This window comes from Chrysochloris asiatica, unplaced genomic scaffold (genome assembly GCF_000296735.1).
Source record: "Chrysochloris asiatica unplaced genomic scaffold, ChrAsi1.0 scaffold00013, whole genome shotgun sequence".
In the NCBI taxonomy this organism is placed as follows: domain Eukaryota; kingdom Metazoa; phylum Chordata; class Mammalia; order Afrosoricida; family Chrysochloridae; genus Chrysochloris; species Chrysochloris asiatica.
In genome coordinates, this window is record NW_006408531.1 from 31,557,566 (window position 1) to 31,576,651 (window position 19,086).

At 42.0% G+C, this 19,086-nt stretch overlaps 1 protein-coding gene across 1 annotated transcript in view; it reads right to left on the reverse strand.

Moving 5' to 3' along the window:
• The window catches only part of TPD52L1 (tumor protein D52-like 1), a 139,497-nt gene extending 120,675 nt beyond the window's left edge, over positions 1-18,822 (reverse strand). The window contains exon 1 of the mRNA XM_006834732.1: positions 18,596-18,822. Within this exon, the coding sequence (XP_006834795.1) occupies positions 18,596-18,614 (19 nt within the window). The 5' untranslated portion in view covers positions 18,615-18,822. The remainder of the gene's footprint in view (positions 1-18,595) is intronic.
• Between the last annotated feature and the right edge of the window lie 264 nt (positions 18,823-19,086).

The following is a 19,086-nucleotide window of genomic DNA, read 5'->3' on the forward strand; positions in this document are numbered from 1 at the left end:
TTCAAACTGCTAACCTTGCGGTTCACAGCCCGATTCGTAACCACTACGCTAGCAGAACAAAAAGGTAAGTGGTTCAAATCCATTAGATACTCGGAAGAGAAAAAAACCTGATGATCTGCTCCCATGAAGATTATAGCCTAGAAAACCCCATGGGGCACTTCTACTCTGTCAAATGGGGTCACTGTGAGTCACAGTTGACTCAATGACACACAACAATATGGCATGTTAGAGGGGAGTAGTTGCTAACAAGAAAAACAAAGCAGGGAAGTAGAATAAAGAGGAATAGGAAGTGTCTGTGTGTTTGTATTAGTCACAGGATGGGGTGTAATTTTATACAAAGGGTCCAGAATATACCCCTCACTAACATTTGCAAGCGGAGCACAGTGGCTGCATATGATAAGCACTGGACTACGAACCTCAAGGTCCACGGTTCAAGCCTGACTGCTGCTCCATGGGAGAAAGATGAGGTTTTCTGTCCCTGCGAAGATGCAAAGCCTCAAAAGCCCCACATGGGTCACTATGAGTTGGAACCGACTCCACGGCACTTAACATCTGCAAGGTCCAAGGCAGGAGCACAAATGAAGGCCCACCGCTTTCCTTCTTTCCACACAGGCTCCTGTACTGTATTCATTTTCTACTACTAAAAAGCAAAGAGCCACAAACTTGTCAGCTTAAAACAGCACACATCTACTATTTCAGAATTTCTGTGGGTCTGGAGTTGTCTGGTACAGCTCGGCTAGGTTCTCTGCTTAGTGTCCCAAAGGGCTGCAGGTAAGGTGTCAGCCAGGATGCATTCTCATCTGGAAGCTTTACTGGGGAAGAATCCACTTCCAAGCTCGTTAAGGTTGTTGGCAGAATCATTTCCTTGCTGCTATAGAACTGAGGGCCCCAGCTTTTTGCTGGCTACTGGCGATGGACCATCCTCAGGTCTTGAAAGCCTCTGTGGTCTCTCAATGCTGCCTTTAGTTTCTTGCCATGTGAGCTTCTCCCACATGGCTTGTTACTTCATCAAGCTCACAAGGAGCGTATCTATTGATGCAGCATAAACACATGACATCCCATCATCTTTCTTAACATAATCAAGAGAGTTACAGCCCATGCTTATTCTCATATTCTATTGGTTAGAAGCAAGTTGCAGGCCCTGGACTCTAGGGCAGAGGATTGCCAAAGGATATGAAAAACAGGAATTGAAGTCACCGGTCTACACTTGGGATCATGCGCTGACAGATACCTTACTCACACAAATGTGCGCAACTCATGCTGGTTAGGACATTAGAATTACCTGGAGTTTGTGTTAAAACATAGGAGACGCCACTCTCCAAACTTCTGACTCAGAAGGTCTAGGGTGGGCCCTCAGGGGAAACTCATATCATTACATTAGTCAAGAGACAACACTTTTAAGCTAGTTTTCTGGCTTGAATTATCAGATTTCTCCCACCATCACCCCAGCAGCCTTCTCTCAGCAATAGGAATGTGCATGCTAGGAGCATGGTCTGCCCACAGAAGGTGCCCACAAGTAACTTAGTAACCTGTTTGGAGAGAAAATTCTACAGATCCAGGTACCCAGAGCATTGTCTAGACGAGAAGACACAGGTTTCAGCTGGGCCTATAGATTACTCACTCACCTGAACACAGGCTGAGCAGAGGGTGGCTAAAGCAAATCCCTCTAGAGCAAAAGGTCCTGAAAGAGTCTGAAATTTTTCTCTACTTCTAAGCAAGCAAGTTAGCCTGCCACAGCTTCATGGATGCTTCAGAAGACACAAGACTCCTGGGTACACCAACCAAAGACAATTTGCTACCTATAGCTGTAACAGTAGCCAGAGTAACATCTTTGTACCTGTTGCCCGAGTCCTAGTGTTCATAGAGTGATATGAGGAGGACCAGGTGTTGCCTGCACACACAGTAATGTACAAAGTAAGAAAAGAACACTCAGGTTGGGAGGCACTGATCTTTCAGAGGGGCTGCTAGCAAATCTGCCCAACTATGACTTCAGACAGAGACATTATCTCTGTTACCCTGGAAAGTAGATAACTTTGCTCCTAAGAGAGGCAGTGTCTATCTTCCAATACTGCCGCCTGCTATACGAAACTTCTGAAAATATTGTCCAGAAAAAAATTGCTGTTGATGCCTTTGTTCAGAACATAAGTTGTTTAAAGACTTGAGAAATCTTTGGAGAATTGTCTCCTAACAAAAGGGGTCCAGATGCTGGGTCTAAGGGTAATATTGGTCAGAGACATTTGGGCAAATAACCAAAAAAGGTGAGGAAGCAAACCACGGAAATATCTGGGGAAGAGTATCTGGGGAAGAGGGCTCAGTATGTGCAATGACTCCAGGGAGAAAGCAAAGGAAGTGGGTCAGGTGAGGAGGTCAGGGACATAATGAGGGAGGAAAGGAAACAGGTCATGTTGTGTTCTTGTAGGATACTGTAAAGAATTTACTTTTTATTCTGAGTGACATGGTGAGTTATTGGAGAGTTTCAAAGTGAGTAGTGGCATGATAGTGCATGCTTTGAGAAGTTACCTGTGGTTACTCTGTTGAAAAATAAACTGAAGGCAGGCCCAAAGCAAAGTCAGGAGACCAACGAGAAACTCCTGCCATAATCCAGGTGAGATGATGTTAGCCTAGGTGAGGGTGGTATTAGAAGAGCCAATAGGAAGTTGTTCAACTCTGGATATGTTTTGAAAGCTAAGCCAACATGACAGTCTGGAAATGGAGTGTGATGGAAAAAATAATAATAATAACCTTCAAGTAATAGGCTTTGTACTTCTGTATTTGGAACGGAGCTGTCACTACCTGAGATGGGGCTGACTTGGGGAGAACTGGGGAATTTTTGAAGGAGGAAGATCAGGAGATGGTACCCTGAGACTTCTCATTGGAACCCTGGAGCATCTAAAGAGAAATAATGAATCAAGAGCTCCACTTTCCTCCTGGCCTGTCCTAACGCTTATATAAACAAAACTATCTTTCCATGATGTCTTCATGTAGAATTGAACTCATTTTTGAAGCCAAAATGTTGGGAAATATTTATAAACAATTTTGGTTTCAGATTTTTCATTAGAGCTGCTCTCAGCTCATTCATGTACAGGGAAAAAATCATGCAACAAGAATATACAACAATCAGAAATTCTGAAATTGAGAGATTTGAAGAGATCTAGCTCCCACCACCTCATCCCAAATTGTCTTTTTGTTTTGAATGAATCACTTCTGTTTTCATGATCCATGATAAGGTATTCATGTTATTGAGTGACAAAAGAAAAAGGCCTTTGGCAATTTCCAAGAGACTGAAGAGGAGTCTATACTTTAGATTTATGTCAAGGAGAATGTAATTTTTGTAAGGCCCAAATAAGCATTGTTAAGTTTGGAGATGCGGTGCATTGTACTCATGCCTTTTCAGTGGATGGTACATTAACGGGATGCAGCACCGACAGCAATCTGTCAGATGTTTGCCTTTTGAGAAAGAAGCAATATGTAGGTGACTGAGGGGGTATTCTTGGAGATTTGGGGCTTTATTCAGAGAATTTCAGTTCCACTGCATCAAATACAGCACTCATAAGCAATTCACACTGTGACGAGACACTATTCAAAATTAATCTTTCCTTAAGGATCTAAACCTTCTCTTCAGTCTATTCAAATCCATTAAAATATTCTGTTCCTTCCTGGGTGCATGAACAATGATTCTTAATTTAATGCATATATTTTAAATAAATTAGAATGTATTTCTTAGTCAATGAAAAGTAGAATGACAGACTTGAAAATGTACACACGCCTGTCTCCCGACCACCAGCACACAGCCCCTCTTACCCCCACCCCCCACCCCCCAAGTCCAGAGTTCTCAGCTGCTCCTTCTGTCCATGTCATCATGTCTGCCTCTCTCCCTAGTGTCACTGCCTCCCTGGACAGGGTCTCCTACTTCGCTTTTCTCCCTTGATGGTTCCAGGGATCTCTGCTCCTGGACTGCAAATCAACCACTCCCCTCCTTTTGTTACCAAACATTTACATTTACCTTTCCAACACTCACTGTCTGACCTGATAGTAATCATTCCCCACTGAACCTCAGGAGTCCTTTACCCCTCACCTTTTATCAACCCCATCCAGACAGGATGGAAACAAGTCAGTGGAGATTCTACCTTTCCCTGTATCCTCTGGAGCTAGGTTCCCTATTGAAAGCTTGTAAACCAGTCACTTCTTGACTTCGTAGTCCCCCCATTTTGGGTAGCCAATGTCGAAGTTCCCCATCCCTGTCAACCCTGTATACCAAGGGAGTGGGAATGATCCTCGCTGTAGAGATTTGTCCACTCCTTTGTCATACTGCATCCACAAGCATAGGTTAAGTTCATCCACTTGTAGTGGGTTACTCTTTTTTTTTTTTCCCCCCTCTTCTTTCTTCCTCTACTCATGTTCTGATCATCCAGCCATTGACGCCAGGTCAAATGGGTACGATCTACAAGTGTGGGTGTTTTTGTGCATCTTCCCTCACTTCATATCAGCTGGATGCTTCACACTCCATTCTAGTCCTCTGGGGCCATGTCCCTGCCCCTGGGCCCAGGAGTCCCCAGGTCTCGCCAATCTAGGTTAACAGGAGTCTATTGAATATGGTCAGACTTAGTTCACAACTTCATTGCTGTTTTTCCCCCACTTTCCCTTATCGGTGACCAACGTTGTCAGCAGCAGGACCATATGCCTGCTAGTGTATTTCATTAGAGTTTCAGTCTTGGAAGGGGTTTACCTTGAGGGGACCCGACCACTTGCCTTGATGGCTACTTGGAGAACAACTTGTTTGTTCTTGTAGTAGTCAATTGGACTTCTTTTATTGTTTTTTTATTTTTCCTGCTGGTCTTTCTTTCAAGAATTATCCACTGAGTCATATCCAATCTGTCTGGGCAGGGCTAATGAAAGGAGATGGGGATTGGTCCCTTGTGGTACAATGGTGAATAATAGTTATCAGGACTGACTGTGAGGGTTGGAAATGTAAAGGTGGACATTTTGCAGCAAAAGCAGGCGAGTGATTGACTTTGCAGTCCAGGAGTGGAGGTCCCTTGAACCATCAAGGGAGAAAAGCAGAGTATGAGACCCTACCCAGAGAAGCAGTGATGCCAGAGGCCAGAGATGGAGGCAGAGATGATGATGTAGAGAGATGGAGTGGTGGGGGCTCTAGACCCAAAGAGGGAGAGGATCTGTGTGCTGACAATGGGGGAGCAGGCTTGCAGGGTATACCCTTTGGTTGGTTGATGATGCATGGAGGGGATTGTAACCATGGCAATGAAATGATATACGATAGGATGAATGTAAAGCTAATGTTCTCCCAATAAAACTTTTTTTTTTTTTTTTTTAAAAGGAAGTATCTCCTGTTCTTCTAGCTGCTCCAGACTGGTCTGCTTGTCCTTTCAAGTGGAAATGTCCCACCTCAGAAGATTCTGGATAAGGATCAGGATTCCACCTATGGTCTTGTGCAATGCAAAGGCTCTTCAGGGAGCCTCCTTCACTGGGCAGGTTCTAGCCCCATTTTAGGTATTCCAATTAGTTATAGGATGAAGACGGACTTACAAGCTTTCTCTGGTGATGTTTCTGGCTGTTCCTCTCTCTTCCCTTCAAGTGTCTATTTTACAATAGTAGGCAAGGAAAACCAAGATTCAAAAGACAGCCAAGCATCTTAACATCATTTCCCCACTTTTACCCATTCAAACAATGCCTCAATCTTTATATCCCCAAGACCTGTTGTTCCACGATTATGTTTACATCGTTATTTACCTCTGTCCTATGTAGCCCATGTAAACTTGCCTAGCTATCCTCCCATCCGCCTTGTTTATCCGTTCCCCTTCCCCTTCTAGTGTATGCCCCCCCCAGCACCCAAACTATCCTGTGTCTATTCCCTACCGTGTGCTCCACTATCCTGTGCCTATTCCCTACTCTGTGCTCCACCTTTCCCTCCCTCCCCTGTCCCCACCCCATACAACCCAGTAACCAAAAAAAAATTTAATATTTCCCCCCTTTTAGTGTGGGTTCTTTTTCTTGATCTTTTACAATAATGGTCCTACGCAGTATTTCTCCTTTTATGACTGACTGATTTCACTCAGCATAATGTCCTCAAGGTTCATCCATATTATGCAATGGCTGGCTGCTTCCTTATTATACTTCAGGGTAGCATAATAGTCCATTGTGTGTATGTACCAAAGTTTGTTTATCCATTCTTCCATTGGTGGGCACTTAGGCTGTCTCCATTGTTTTGCTATTGTAAATAGTGCTGCTATGAACATTGGTGTGCATATATCTACTCATGTTATGGCTCATATTTCTTGTGGATAAATACCAAGTAGAGGAATTCCTGGATCATAAGGTATCTCTATTTCCAACCTTCTGAGGAAGTGCCATATTGTTTTCTAGAGTGGATGGGCCATTTTGCAATCCCACCAGCAATGTAGGAGGGTTCTAGTCTCTCCACATCCTTGCCAACATTTATTGTCCTCTGCTTTTTTGATCTTTGCTATTGTTGCTGGTGTGAGATGATATCTCATTGTTTTAATTTGCATCTCTCTAATGGCTAGTGATCGTGAACATTTCTTCATATATTTGTTGGCTGCCCGGATCTCCACCTTGGTGAAGTGTCTATTCATGGCCTGTACCCACTTTTTAAATGGGTTACTTGTCCTTTTCTTGTGGAGGTGTTGTACGTTCCTATATATTTTGGAAATTAGTCCCTTGTCTGATGTGTCATTGCAGATGATTTTTTTTCCCATTCTGTGGACTCCTTTTTACTCTTTTGATGAAGTCTTTGATGCACATAAGTTTTTAATTTTTAGTATGTCCCATTCATCTATTTTGGCAACTTTTTTGTGTATATTTTTCAAAATGTTTGGTAGTCTGTGTATACCCTGTATTAGAGTCCTCACATTTGTCCCTATTTTTTCATTGATGGCCTTTGTAATTCTGGGATTCACATTTAGATCTTTAATCCATGCTGAGTTGGCTTTTGTATAAGGCGTGAGATAAGGTCTTGTTTCAGTCTTTTGCATATCACTTTCCAGTTCTGCCAGCACCATCAGTTGAATAAACTATCTCCTCCCCACTCAATATACTTAGATGCTTTATCAAAAATCAGTTGGCTGTATGTGGATAGGTTAAATTCTGAATTCTCAATTGTGTTCTATTGATCAATGAAATGTATCTTTCATTATACCAGAACCACACTGTTTTGACCACTGCAGCCATGTAGTAAAATTTGAAATCAGGGAGTGAGAGGCTTCCCACGTTGTTCTTCTTATTAAGCAGTGCTTTGCTTATCCTGGGTCTCCTTCCTTTCCATATAAAGTTTGTAATTGATTTCCCTTCTCTTTGAAGAATGTCGTTGGAATCTGGATTGGGATTGCATTATATACATAAATTGCTATGGGCAGTATTGACATTTTCACAATGTTAAGTCTTCCTATCTAGGAGCATGGTATAATCTTCCATTTTTTGTAACTTTCTTTTGGTTTCTTGTAGTAGTGTTCTGTCGTTTTCTTTGTATAGGTCCTTTGTTTCTCTGGTTACATTTATTCCTAGATATTTCATCCTTTGGGTGGCTATTGTAAATGGTATTGTTTTCCTGATGTCCATTTCAGCACTGTCCTTATTGGTATAAAGGAATCCAACTGATTTTTGTATGTTGATCTTATATCCTCCCACTTTGCTGAATCTTCCAATAAGGTCTAGTAGCTTTTTTACTGAGTCTATGGGATTTTCTATATATTGGATCATATTGTTGCAAATAGAGAGAGTTTTACTTCCTCTTTGCCTATTTGGATGGTTTTGATTTCCCTATCTTGCCATATAGCTTTGGCTAAGACTTCCAGCACAATATTGAATAGGAGTGGTGACAAACGGCATCCATGTCTGGTTCCTGTTCACAGAGAGAATACCTTCAATTTCTCTCCATTGAGAGTGATGTAGGCTGTTGGTTTTGTATATATGCTCTTTATTATGTTGAGGAATTTCCTTTCAATTCCTACTTTGTTGAGTGTTTTTATCAGGAATGGATGTTGGATTTTGTCAAATGCCTTTTCTGCATCAATCGGTATGATCATGTGTTTGTTTTGTTTTGTTTTGTTTTTTCTTGTTTATATGGTGGATTACGTTGATTGTTTTTCTAATGTTGCACCATCCTTTCATCCCTGATATGAATCCCACTTGATCATGATGTATTATTTTTTTTGATGTGCTGCTGGATTCTGTTGGCTAGGATTTTCTTAAGAATTTTTACATCTATGTTCATGAGGAATTTTGGCCTATAATTTTCTTTCTTAGTGATGTCCTTCCCTGGTTTTGGTATGAAGGTTATGCTTACTTCAAATATGTATTAGGAACTTTTCCATCCTCCTCTATATTCTGGAGTAATTTGAGTAGAATTGGTGACAACTCTTCCTTGAATGTCTGGTAGAACTCACCAGTGAAGCCATCTGGACCTGGAGGTTTTGATGACCTGATCAATTTCTTCTATTGTTAGGGGTCCATTCAAGTCTTCTACTTCACTTTGTGAGTGTTTAGGTAGGTAGTGTTTTTCTGAAAATGTATCCATCTCTTCTAAGTTTTCAAATTTGTTGGAGTACAACTCTTCATAGTATTTTGTTATTACCCTTTTGATTTCCTTTGGTTCTGTTGTGACATCGCTCATGTGGTTTCTAATGCATGTTACTTGTGTCTTCTCCTTCTTTTCTTTTGTTAGGTTTGCCAGTGATCTGTCAATTTTGTTGATCCTCTCAAAGAACCAGCTTCTTGTCCTGTGGATTCTTTCTATAGTTTTTCTGTTTTCTATCTCATTTCTTTCTGCTCTGATCTTTATTATTTCTTATCTTTTGGTGACAGTAGGTTCCCTCTGTTGGTCTGTTTCTAGATGCTGGAGATGCTGTGTTAATGTGTTAATTTTTATTCTTTTTTCTTTTCAGATGTGAGCATTATCGCAATAAATTGTCCTCTCAGCACCACTTTCACTGTGTCCCAAAGATTTTGGTATGTTGTGTTTTCATTCTCGTTTGTATCTAGGAACTTTCTGAATTCACTTTTAATTTCTTCTGTTATACAGTCACTCTTAAGCAGGGTGTTATTCAATATCCATGTATTAAACTTTGTTTCCTTGGTCTTGTAGTATTTTGATGTTTGTAAATTTATGGAGGTTTGCTTTGTGACCTAACACATGGTCAATTCTGGAGAATGTTCCATGTGCACTGGAAAAGAATGTGTATTGTGCTGTTGTTGGTTTGAATACTCTGTATATGCCTAAAAGGTCAAGTTGGTTGACTGTGATGTTTAGTTCCTCTGTAACTTTGTCGAGTTTCTTTCTGGTTGTTGTATCCCTTTTTGAAAGTAGTGTATTAAAATCTCCCACTATAACTGTAGCTTTATCTATTTCTTTCTTCAATTCTAGTAGGGTTTGCTTCATATATCTTGGTGCTCTTTCATTTGGAGCGTAGATGTTAATTATGGTTATGTCATCTTGCTCAATCGACCATTTAATCATGAGATAGTGTCTTTCTTTATCTCTTATGCTGGTTTTTGCATTAAAGTTTGTTTTATAAGAGATTAATATTGCCACTTCTGTTTGTTTTTTAATGCTGTTAGCTTGGTATATTTTTTCCATCCTTTAACATTTAGTCTGTTTTTGTCTTTGTGTGTAAAATATGTCTCTTGCAGGCAGCATATTGAAGGGTCTTGTTTTTTTATCCATTCAGCCACTCTCTGTCTCTTCTCTGGTGCATTTAATCCATTGATATTCAGTGTAATTATTGATAGGTATGGATTAACTGCTGTCATTATGTTAATTTTTTGTGGTGCTGTTTGTTCCTTTGTTCTGCACACCTTCTTGTGCTGAGTTCATGTTTTTTGTTCTATTTCTTGTCGGTTTCTTCTTAGTTTTAATGTTTCCTTATTCTGCTTGGATGATCATTTTCATGGTAAGTTGTGAAGTATTAATCTTCTTTGGGGTTACCCTATAGTCTATTAAGTGTTTCCTGCATTTAAGACAGTCTATTGTATCCTGCAATCTACTCGACCTCCTCACCACCTGGATCTCTGTTCCTATATTTTTCCCTTCTTTGACACTGTTAATATTTTTATCATTGGTTTGCCTCACAGGTCCTCTGAATTCATAACTGTAATTTTGTTCTGTTCTGAACTCTGCTATGTGTTGACTGAGTTCCAGGCGGTGTTGCTATGTCTGTCAATCTCTGGTTGTTGTCTGTTATTGCTGGTTTTCATTCCAAGGTACTCCCTTAAAGATGTTTTGAAGCTCTGGATTGACTTTAACAAAATCTCTTAGCTTCTGTTTATCCTGTAATGTTTTGATTGCACCATCACATTTGATTGACAGTTTTGCTGGATAGTCAATTCTTGGTTGGCAGTTTTGGTTTTTATTAGGGTTTGATATATGTCACCCCATTGCCTTCTTGCCTGCATGTTTTCTGCTGGGAAGTCAGAACTTAATCTGATTTGCTTGCCTTTGTAGATAACACTTCTCTTTTCCCTGGCTGCTTTTAGGATTCTCTCCTTGTCTTTGATTTTGGAGAGCTTGATCATGATATGTCTTGGTGATTTTCTTTTGGGGGCTATCCTTCATGGGGTTCATTCAGCTTCTTGAATGTTTTTCATTCAGCTTCTTGAATGTTTATCTTCCCATTCTCTAAGATGTCAGGAAATCTTTCTTCCAGAAGCTCTTCAACTATCTCTTCTGCAGATTCTGTGATTCTTTCTGTTCTGGAATGCCAATAATTCTTAAGCTATTCCTCTTCATGTTATCCAGCATAAATCTTAGACACTATTCAGATTTTTTCATCTTTTTTTCTGCTTGCTCTTCTATTTTAGCAGTATTGAGAGATTTGTCTTCCAGCTCACTGGTTCTGGCTTCTATCTCTTCCATTCTACTTCTTTGCCCTTTTAGTGTATTGTTCATTTCTGATATTTTATTGTTTATCATCTGGACTTCTTTTTGCAGGTTTTGGATTATTTCCAATGCTGTATCTATCTTATTTGATTGCTCCTGTAGCACTTTTCTGACTTCTTCCTTATTTTCTTCCACCCCTTTCAGAGCATTTGACTGCTTCCTTATTTTCCTCCAAATGAGCACATCCCCCCCAAGTGCTTATTATGGGGTGTATCTCCACAGACCTCAAGTACTCTGGCTCATGATCATATTCCCAGACTCTGCCCACAAATGAGATGAACAGAACAATTCAATTCTTGCCTTTTGAAATCACTTTGATCATAATGAAAAATTTATTTGGTGACTGTTTTGGCACACTAGTTGGGGCAGATGGTGTAGAAGAGTAATGAAAACTCAAGGTATGAAGTTAAACTCTGATTTTAAATCCCAGCTCCAACACATCCAAGCTGTGTGACTTGGAAAAAGTTGTGCAAGTACTCTGTGATTCAATTTCCCAGCCGTAAAACAAAAACAGTATTACCTTCCTCACCAATTCACTGTGCTTAGTAAATAAGATGACGTGTTTAATTTTAAAAGGTGCATTCGCATGGTAAAACATTACCATGCCCATCAATGTGGATTCTTTCTAATCAGCACTCCAGCACTCTAAGAAGCACACTGGAATAAGAATATTTCATCTCATAAGCTCTATGTGCTACATGTAGGGATGACTCTCAAATTGTCATGCTTCCCTTGCCACTGAGTTGATGTCAACTCATAGTGACCCCATGTATTTTATAGTAGTACCATGTCCGGTAGAATTTTCAGGGCTGTGACCTTTGGGAAGCAGATAACCAGGTCTTTCTTCTGAGGTAGATGGACTGTGAGCATCAGCCTTTCACTTAGATGGTAGCCAAGCACTTAACTATTTGAACCATCAGGGACTCTAACATTCCCTGAAAAAAACGACACATGTCAAATTTATCTTGGTTTCCCCTTTGTTCAGCACATATTGAGAGACAGTGAAGTATAATAGTTAGGTCACAATCTAGACTCAGATGGACCTGGAGTTGAATCTTCTGTTCCTCATTTTCTCTGAGCCTTCATTTCCCTGTATGTAAAATGAATTGAAAGTAAAAGTGTCTACCTCACTATTTTTCCAGACTCAACAAGATAATATATGCAAAGCCCTTGGCATATGCTAAAAATATCAACAGCAAACACTAACATAGTACTTACCATGTGTCAGGTACTATATTAAATACTTTGCAAGTATTAACTCATTTGTTCTGCTGATGCAGAGACTATGTTGTTGTTGGTAAGTGCTATGGAGTCGATTCTGACCCATAGCATCCCGTATAGGGTTTCCAAGGAGCTACTGGTGAGCTTGAACCGCTGACCTTGTGATTCAAACGACTTTGCAGTCTGTGCATTAATCCACAGTGCCACACCAGGACTATAAATATCCCCATTTTTCAGGTGAGAAACTATGGCCCAGAGGGCTCTAGTAACTTGTGCAAGGTATATAACTAGTAAGTGACAATTGTTGTTGTTGTGAAGTGCCGTCGAGTCAGTTCTGATCCATAGTGACCCTGTATAGGGTTTCCAAAGAACAACTAGTGAGCTTGAACCACTAACCTTGCAGTTCAAATGGCTTTGCAGTCTGGCACATTAACCCATAGTGCCACACAATGGCAGGATTCAAATAGAGTTTCCCTGATTCTAGGATCTTAGCCACAATACTCTGCTCTCTTTCAATAGTAAGGGCTTGTTAAATGTTTGTTATTACTGCAGCAATCAAGTAATTGTTGAAATATTCAGTTAGCAAATAAATATTTTTGAAGTAGAAACATATTATCTACTATATTGGACACTACTGTGACGCTGTAAGATAAGCACTGGACTGCAAGGCCAGTTTGAACTACAAGGCTAGTGGTTCTAACTCACAAGCCATTCCTTAGAAACCCCGTATAGGGTTGCTAAGAATCAAAACCGACTTGACAGCATTTAACAACAACGACATCATAGCTTATGAAGTAGCAAATCTTATCAGAGGCCATAGAAACGGACTCTCTTACTTACAGCTTTTTGAAGAAACCTTTCAGAGCCTGCTTACCCAGAGTAAAAAGAGATATATTAGGGAAGGCAATTTGTAATATATTCTATATGCTATCATATCTGTCATTTGCATGATTTTAGTTACAATAAGAATATATGATTTGCTGCATATGGCTGATTTAAACTAATGAATACATCATTGTTGTTGTTAAGTGCCGTCGAGTCGGTTCCGACCCATAGCGACCCTGAACAGGGTTTCCGAGGGTGTAAATCTTTACGGGAGTAGAAAGCCTCATCTTTCTCCCGCGGAGTGGCTGGTAGTTTCGAACCGCTGACCTTAAGGTTCGCAGCCCGATTCGTAACCACTACGCTACCAGAGCTCCTTCATTACTTAATTTAAATCTTCTATTTAGAGAGAAAAGCTTTTAAAAAAAGTATTAGAGGTAGCTTTGAAGACAGTGAAAATACTCTTAGTAATAGTTTTAAAATTTATAAATCAAAATGTAACACCTAGATTCCATCGTTTGAGGTTTCCTAATGATTGTTGTTGTTGGTAGATGTTAACGAGTTGGTTCAGATTCAAGGCAACCCCGTGTATGCAGAGTAGAACTGCCCCATCAAGTTTCAAGGCTGTGATTTTTGAAAGCATACCATCAGGCCTGTGAGTGGATTTGAACCACCAACCTTCAGCTAGTAGTCAAGTGCTTAACCATTTGCACCTGAGTGCTTTCAGGCAAGAGTGCCTTTTGAACAAGTACTGGCAGTGCCGAAAGAGCTGTGGAACATTGCCTGAGTAAGGCAGAGGCCCAGGGCCCATGTGACTTAGATGCTGAAGGCCAGAGAGAGGTGTGCCTTCAGGCCCATCGCAGGACAGCCTGTCCTGACCAGAACAACAGTATCCTGAGCATTTTCTGATTCTGAATCGTAACCTGTTAATTTTCCTCATAAACCCCAAAATGGTGAGTATTGTCTGTGACTTGTGTGTGGCCATTGCAACGGATTATTGAACCCCGCAGAGAAGCAGAAAGTACTCTGGAAGAGATGGCTGGAGTCACAATTGGTAAGAAGGCTGAAGTGTGGAGGCATGTCTGACCATCTACCCCCCAGGAATCAACCAAGAGCTGATGCTGATGGCAAGTTTCCTTTTTTCCCCTTGAAAAGTCAGAGGAGGTCAGACGCTGCCCCACACCAGTTTTGCAGTCCATAAGCTAAGGAAGGCTGGAAGCCACCAGAAGCTGGGGGATGCAAGGAGCCTGGAGCCTCCAGAGGGCGAGATTGGCCTTGCTAAGGCACCTGATTTTGGTCCAATGATATTGACTTTAAAATGTTGGCTCCAGAACTGTGAGAGAACACATCTGTTGTTTTTAGCCACTAAGTTTGTGGGGGGTTTTTTTGTTTTTGTTTTTGTTTTTGGCAACCATAAGTAACTAACAGTCATTAGTTTAATTATATAGAAGTATTAAGTGGAGAGAATTTTAATTTTTCCTTTTAACATTAGAGGCATTGGAAAAGGCAAAACCAACAAAGTTATTTCCACTTAAAATAATAAAATATTGAAAATTAGTTTAAAAGAACCAGCAAGTTTTTATTCTAAAAGTCTGCCAAAAAATTTCAACATCCTGTGACATCCCTCCCCTAGCCGCCCCAACCACTGAGGCATTACACTCAATGCCACTTGTGGTTTTCATCCTATGACGTTTCCACAATGTTTTGTTGTTTTTCTGGAAGTAATCTATTATTTTACAGAATCAAAGAACATATTTGCAGAATTTTACTTATGAGAAAATTTTTAGGACCTGTTGCTGCATTTGTTGAGCTCAATGTGCAAACCATTTCTACAGCAATTGGGTGATCCCTATAAATTACAAAGGGGTATTTGTAAATAGTTGCCTGTTTAAGTTTGCTTGTCTTTACTTATCTCTAGATCAAGAGGTAGAAATATAAGTCATCCATTCTTAATTAACTTAAACTGTGCTTATGATAAAAAAAAAGGTCACTCCTTTGGAAATCACATGACTGTTTTGTAATCTAAGTGGTAAACATTCATTTAGCCAGAAAAATGTGTCACGTGGGAAATTTTTCCCTTTAACATAAACCTAAACATTTTGTGTCATTATGAGTCAGATTCGACTCCACGGCACATAACAACAACAGCAACAACAAACATTTTGTGTAAAGTTTTATTCTTAAATAACTTAATAGCTTGCTGCTTCAATGACAAAAAAGAAAGAAATCTGAAAACGCAGAACTTAAAATACTGGGAAAATGAGGATTTAAGCGGCAAATGGTGTCCATCTGCTTGTCCAAGTAAGAAGTTGGGATTATTCTAAACACCTTCTCCTCATAGCCAATCCAAGTTATTTTTATTTTACTTCCTAAGTATATCTTAGGGAGAGCTGGCAGTGCTGTAAACTAAGCACTGGATTGCCTCTGAAACCCTATACAGTGCCACTATGAGTCAGAACCGACTCAACGATACCTAAAAACAACTCGTATCTCTTGATTCTCTTCATTTTCCATATCACCCAAAATTCAGATCTCTTGGGAATATTTCATATGTCTTTTAAGTAGTCCTCTTACACCCATTCAGACCCCATTCAGGCATGAAGGAGGGAAGGAAAGCAGGAAGGAGCAGCCAGAAAGGCAGGTAGGGGCTTAAATTTCATCTTTCCTCTGACCAAGTTAGATTTTGAGTTAGGATGGGGTACATACAGCATCAACTTTGCTACTCTTGTATCAGTTTGTCATACTGTGGTGGTCTGCAAGCTGCTATGATGCTGAACACTATGCTACCAGTATTTCAAATACCAGTAGGGTCACTCGTGGTAGGCTGGTTTCAAAGGCGTTTCCACACTAAAACAGATCAGGAAGAAAGGTCTAGGGGAATCTACTTTAGAATATTACTGTCCTTAAGTGCTGTTGAGTTGGTTCTAACTCATAGTGACCTTATATAGGCTCTCAGAGAAGCAGTGCAGAAAGCTGTAGAGACATTGGAAGTCATCCAAACTACAGTATATACACAATAATGGATTCTTGCATACCACCAATCTGGATGCTATATATGGGGTAACTGTAACTAAGAGCCAGCTTTGTTGGGTGCTACCAACAACAACATCTTTGTGAGGATAAGCAAGTGAATTACTCCCTGTGCCAGTTTGCTTTCTGTAGAATGGGAATGAAAACAGTAATAACTGCATGGGGCTTCTACACTGAAGCACTAGGAACAGAGGAAAGGGTACAGTAAACAATGAATCTTAGCTATTTTAATGAGCTCCTACTATGCCTAAGGAGTCCTGGTGTGGCGCTGTGGGTTAATGCGCCAGACTGCAAAGCTGTTTGAACTGCAAGGTTGGCGGTTCAAGCTCACCAGCTGCTCCTTGGAAACCCTATACAGGGTAGCTATAGATCAGAATCCACTCGATGGCACTCAACAACAACAACAACTATACCTAAAAGGAGCTGTTGTAGCGTGGTGTTTATGAATCAGGCTGAGAACCGCAAGGTCAGCAGTTCAAAACTACTAGCTGTTCCACGGGAGAAAGATGAGGTTTTCTGCTCCCGTAAAGATTTACAGTCTCGGAAACCCTGTATAGGGTCACTATGAGTCAGAACCAACTCCATAACACATAACCACCACCACCACTATACCTAAGTCATCCTGGTATGGTGTGGCGCCGTAGGATAAGCAATTGGATCACAAAGACGGTTTGAACCGCAAGACAGGTTGATCAAACTCGCCAGTCGCTCCTCGGAAATCCCACACAGGGTCACTATGAGTCAGAATTGACTCGACAGCACTTAACAACAACAATAACAACTATACCTAAGGAGTCTTGGTGTGGTGCTGTTGGATAAGCACTGAACCGTGAGGTCAGTTTGAATCTCAAGGTCGGCGGTTCAAACTCAGTTCAAACTCACCAGCTGCTCCTTGGCAATCCAGTAACAGGGTCGCTGTTAGTCGGTACCTACTCGATGGCTCTTAACAACTGCAGACTTTGGACTTGTGCTGAACTATGTGACCCTCTTTTGTAGTATCTAAGATGACCACTCACATTAATGTCTGTCTCCTCTTCTACTGTAAATTTTATGAAGTATATATCAAGCCTCTGTTTGCTCTTCCTAGCACAGTCCCTGGCAAAGGAAACCACTGATTATTTGTTAAATAAACTTGGAAGTAAAGTAAACCAACAAACCAAACCAGTGCTTCTCAATCTGTAATTCCCAACGTCTTCACAGTTTTGATGAATGATTCCTATGACTGAAGTTTTTCTCACCCCACAAAGCACAATAGAATTACCTGGGAAGCTCTCAAATATACCCAGGCCCCAGAGATTCCAGTTAGATTGGTGTGGACTCCTGGGCCACATTGTAAGGCTCTCCAAATGATTCTCAGGTCCAAGTCAGCTAGAAAAACTTCAGTGGTGTTCCTACCTGCTTCAGCTCAAATGTGGAGGCCTCCAAACCTGCCTCAGCTTTTGAATTTGATACACTACCCTCATCCTTGGTTGAATTTGCGTTTCCTATTTGGGTAAAGAGGAAATATTAGAGGTGGCCAGGATGACGGAAAGAGCATGGACCATGGTGATGAGTGGCTCTAGGCCAACGGCTCTCATTCAGAGGCAGTGTCTGCCTAAAGACCGCAAAGGCATATGGTCATGAAACCCCTGGGTTTATGTTTGTTTTTAAGACAACATAATTTATTTCTATTAAAGGTAGCCCTCCCTACAGTCTTAAGTAAAGGTGGTGATAGCTGCTTCCAAGGCCCAACTCCACAATGCTTCCCTTCTTGGTGGGCCTCCAAGCTTGACTCTAGAGTCCCGGTTCCTTCTTAGTGTTTCTCTATCCCTATCTACCTACCTCTGTTCTTTTCCACCTTCTGATTACTATCCTTCGTGCAACCATAATTCAAATGGGACCCCAAAATGCAAGACCACCCTTCATAAAGCCGCTGCGGCGCCTTCTAGGAGCAGCCTCAGGGTAGCCAGACTTCGGTCGGGACCCCCCACCCCCCGCTCTCCCACCCCCACCTCCTGCGATCGCTCGCAGGAAGCCGAGATCTATCTAGGAACGTGGGGAGTTCGGACACAGGTGTCGTCTGCAGGCGGTCAGGTAGGCCAATCAAGCTCATCTGGCTTCTGAAGGCCGGTCCTTGCGCGGGAAGTCCCTAGCTGCCCGGAGACCAGGGTTTCCGAGGAGCAACCACCTCCGCGTGCGCCCCTCTGACCACCCAACTTTGGGGCCACGGAACGCAAGCTCACCGCCAGGGTGAAAGCAGCTGCGCTCCCTCCCATTCCCCGGAGGGAAAGGGAATCGACGTTGATTTCCGACCCTACACAACAGGTCCTTTGGACACCCGCGAGGTGCAGGATGCGGGGATCCACCGGCTGTGGAAAAGGGTTGAACATTCTACGCAAGCATTTCCTGCTGAGGCATCGGCTCAGTGTAACTTCTGTACTTATCCCCCCGCCCCACAGCAAAGACTGGATTTGAGAAGCAGAAATACCCCGAAGGCTCAGGCTGGAGCCGAGTTCTGGACGTGTGGAGGTGGCACCAGTCCTCTCTGTCCCAGAGCAAAGTTAGGAGATACAGGAACAGATCCTTTGTGTTCGCCCCCGGACCTACCCCTCGGCGCGTTCGGCGTCTGCTCACCTTGTGCTTGCGCCTCCATAGTGGCGGTCCTCGGACTGAGCGCGACGAAAACGCCGGCACTTCGCAAAGCAGCCTGCCCGAGCTCAGAATGCAGCTGGCTCCACCGCTCGCGTCGTCTTTCTGGCACTCGTGTCGCTAGCGCTGCGTGGAGGGGGCGGGGAACGGCGGCGGTCACCACTGGCCTCTCCTGATTACCTCCGCCCCTTGCAGTCCACCTGGCTCAGACCTCGCTGGAAACGCACTCGCCGCCGGGCGCCACCTGCCGGCCGCTCTGCATGGTGCAGGGTGTCAACGGCCGGCCCAATAAAGGCCAGACAGACCTTAAATTGAACCTACCTGGTAGTGTGCACTCATAGTGTAGCGATTATGAATCGGGCTGCGAACGTTTAGGTCAGCAGTTCGAAACTACCAGCTGTTCTGCGGGAGAAAGATGAGGCTTTCTGCTCCCGTAAAGATTTTACAGCCTTGGAAACCCTGTGCAGGGTGGCTAT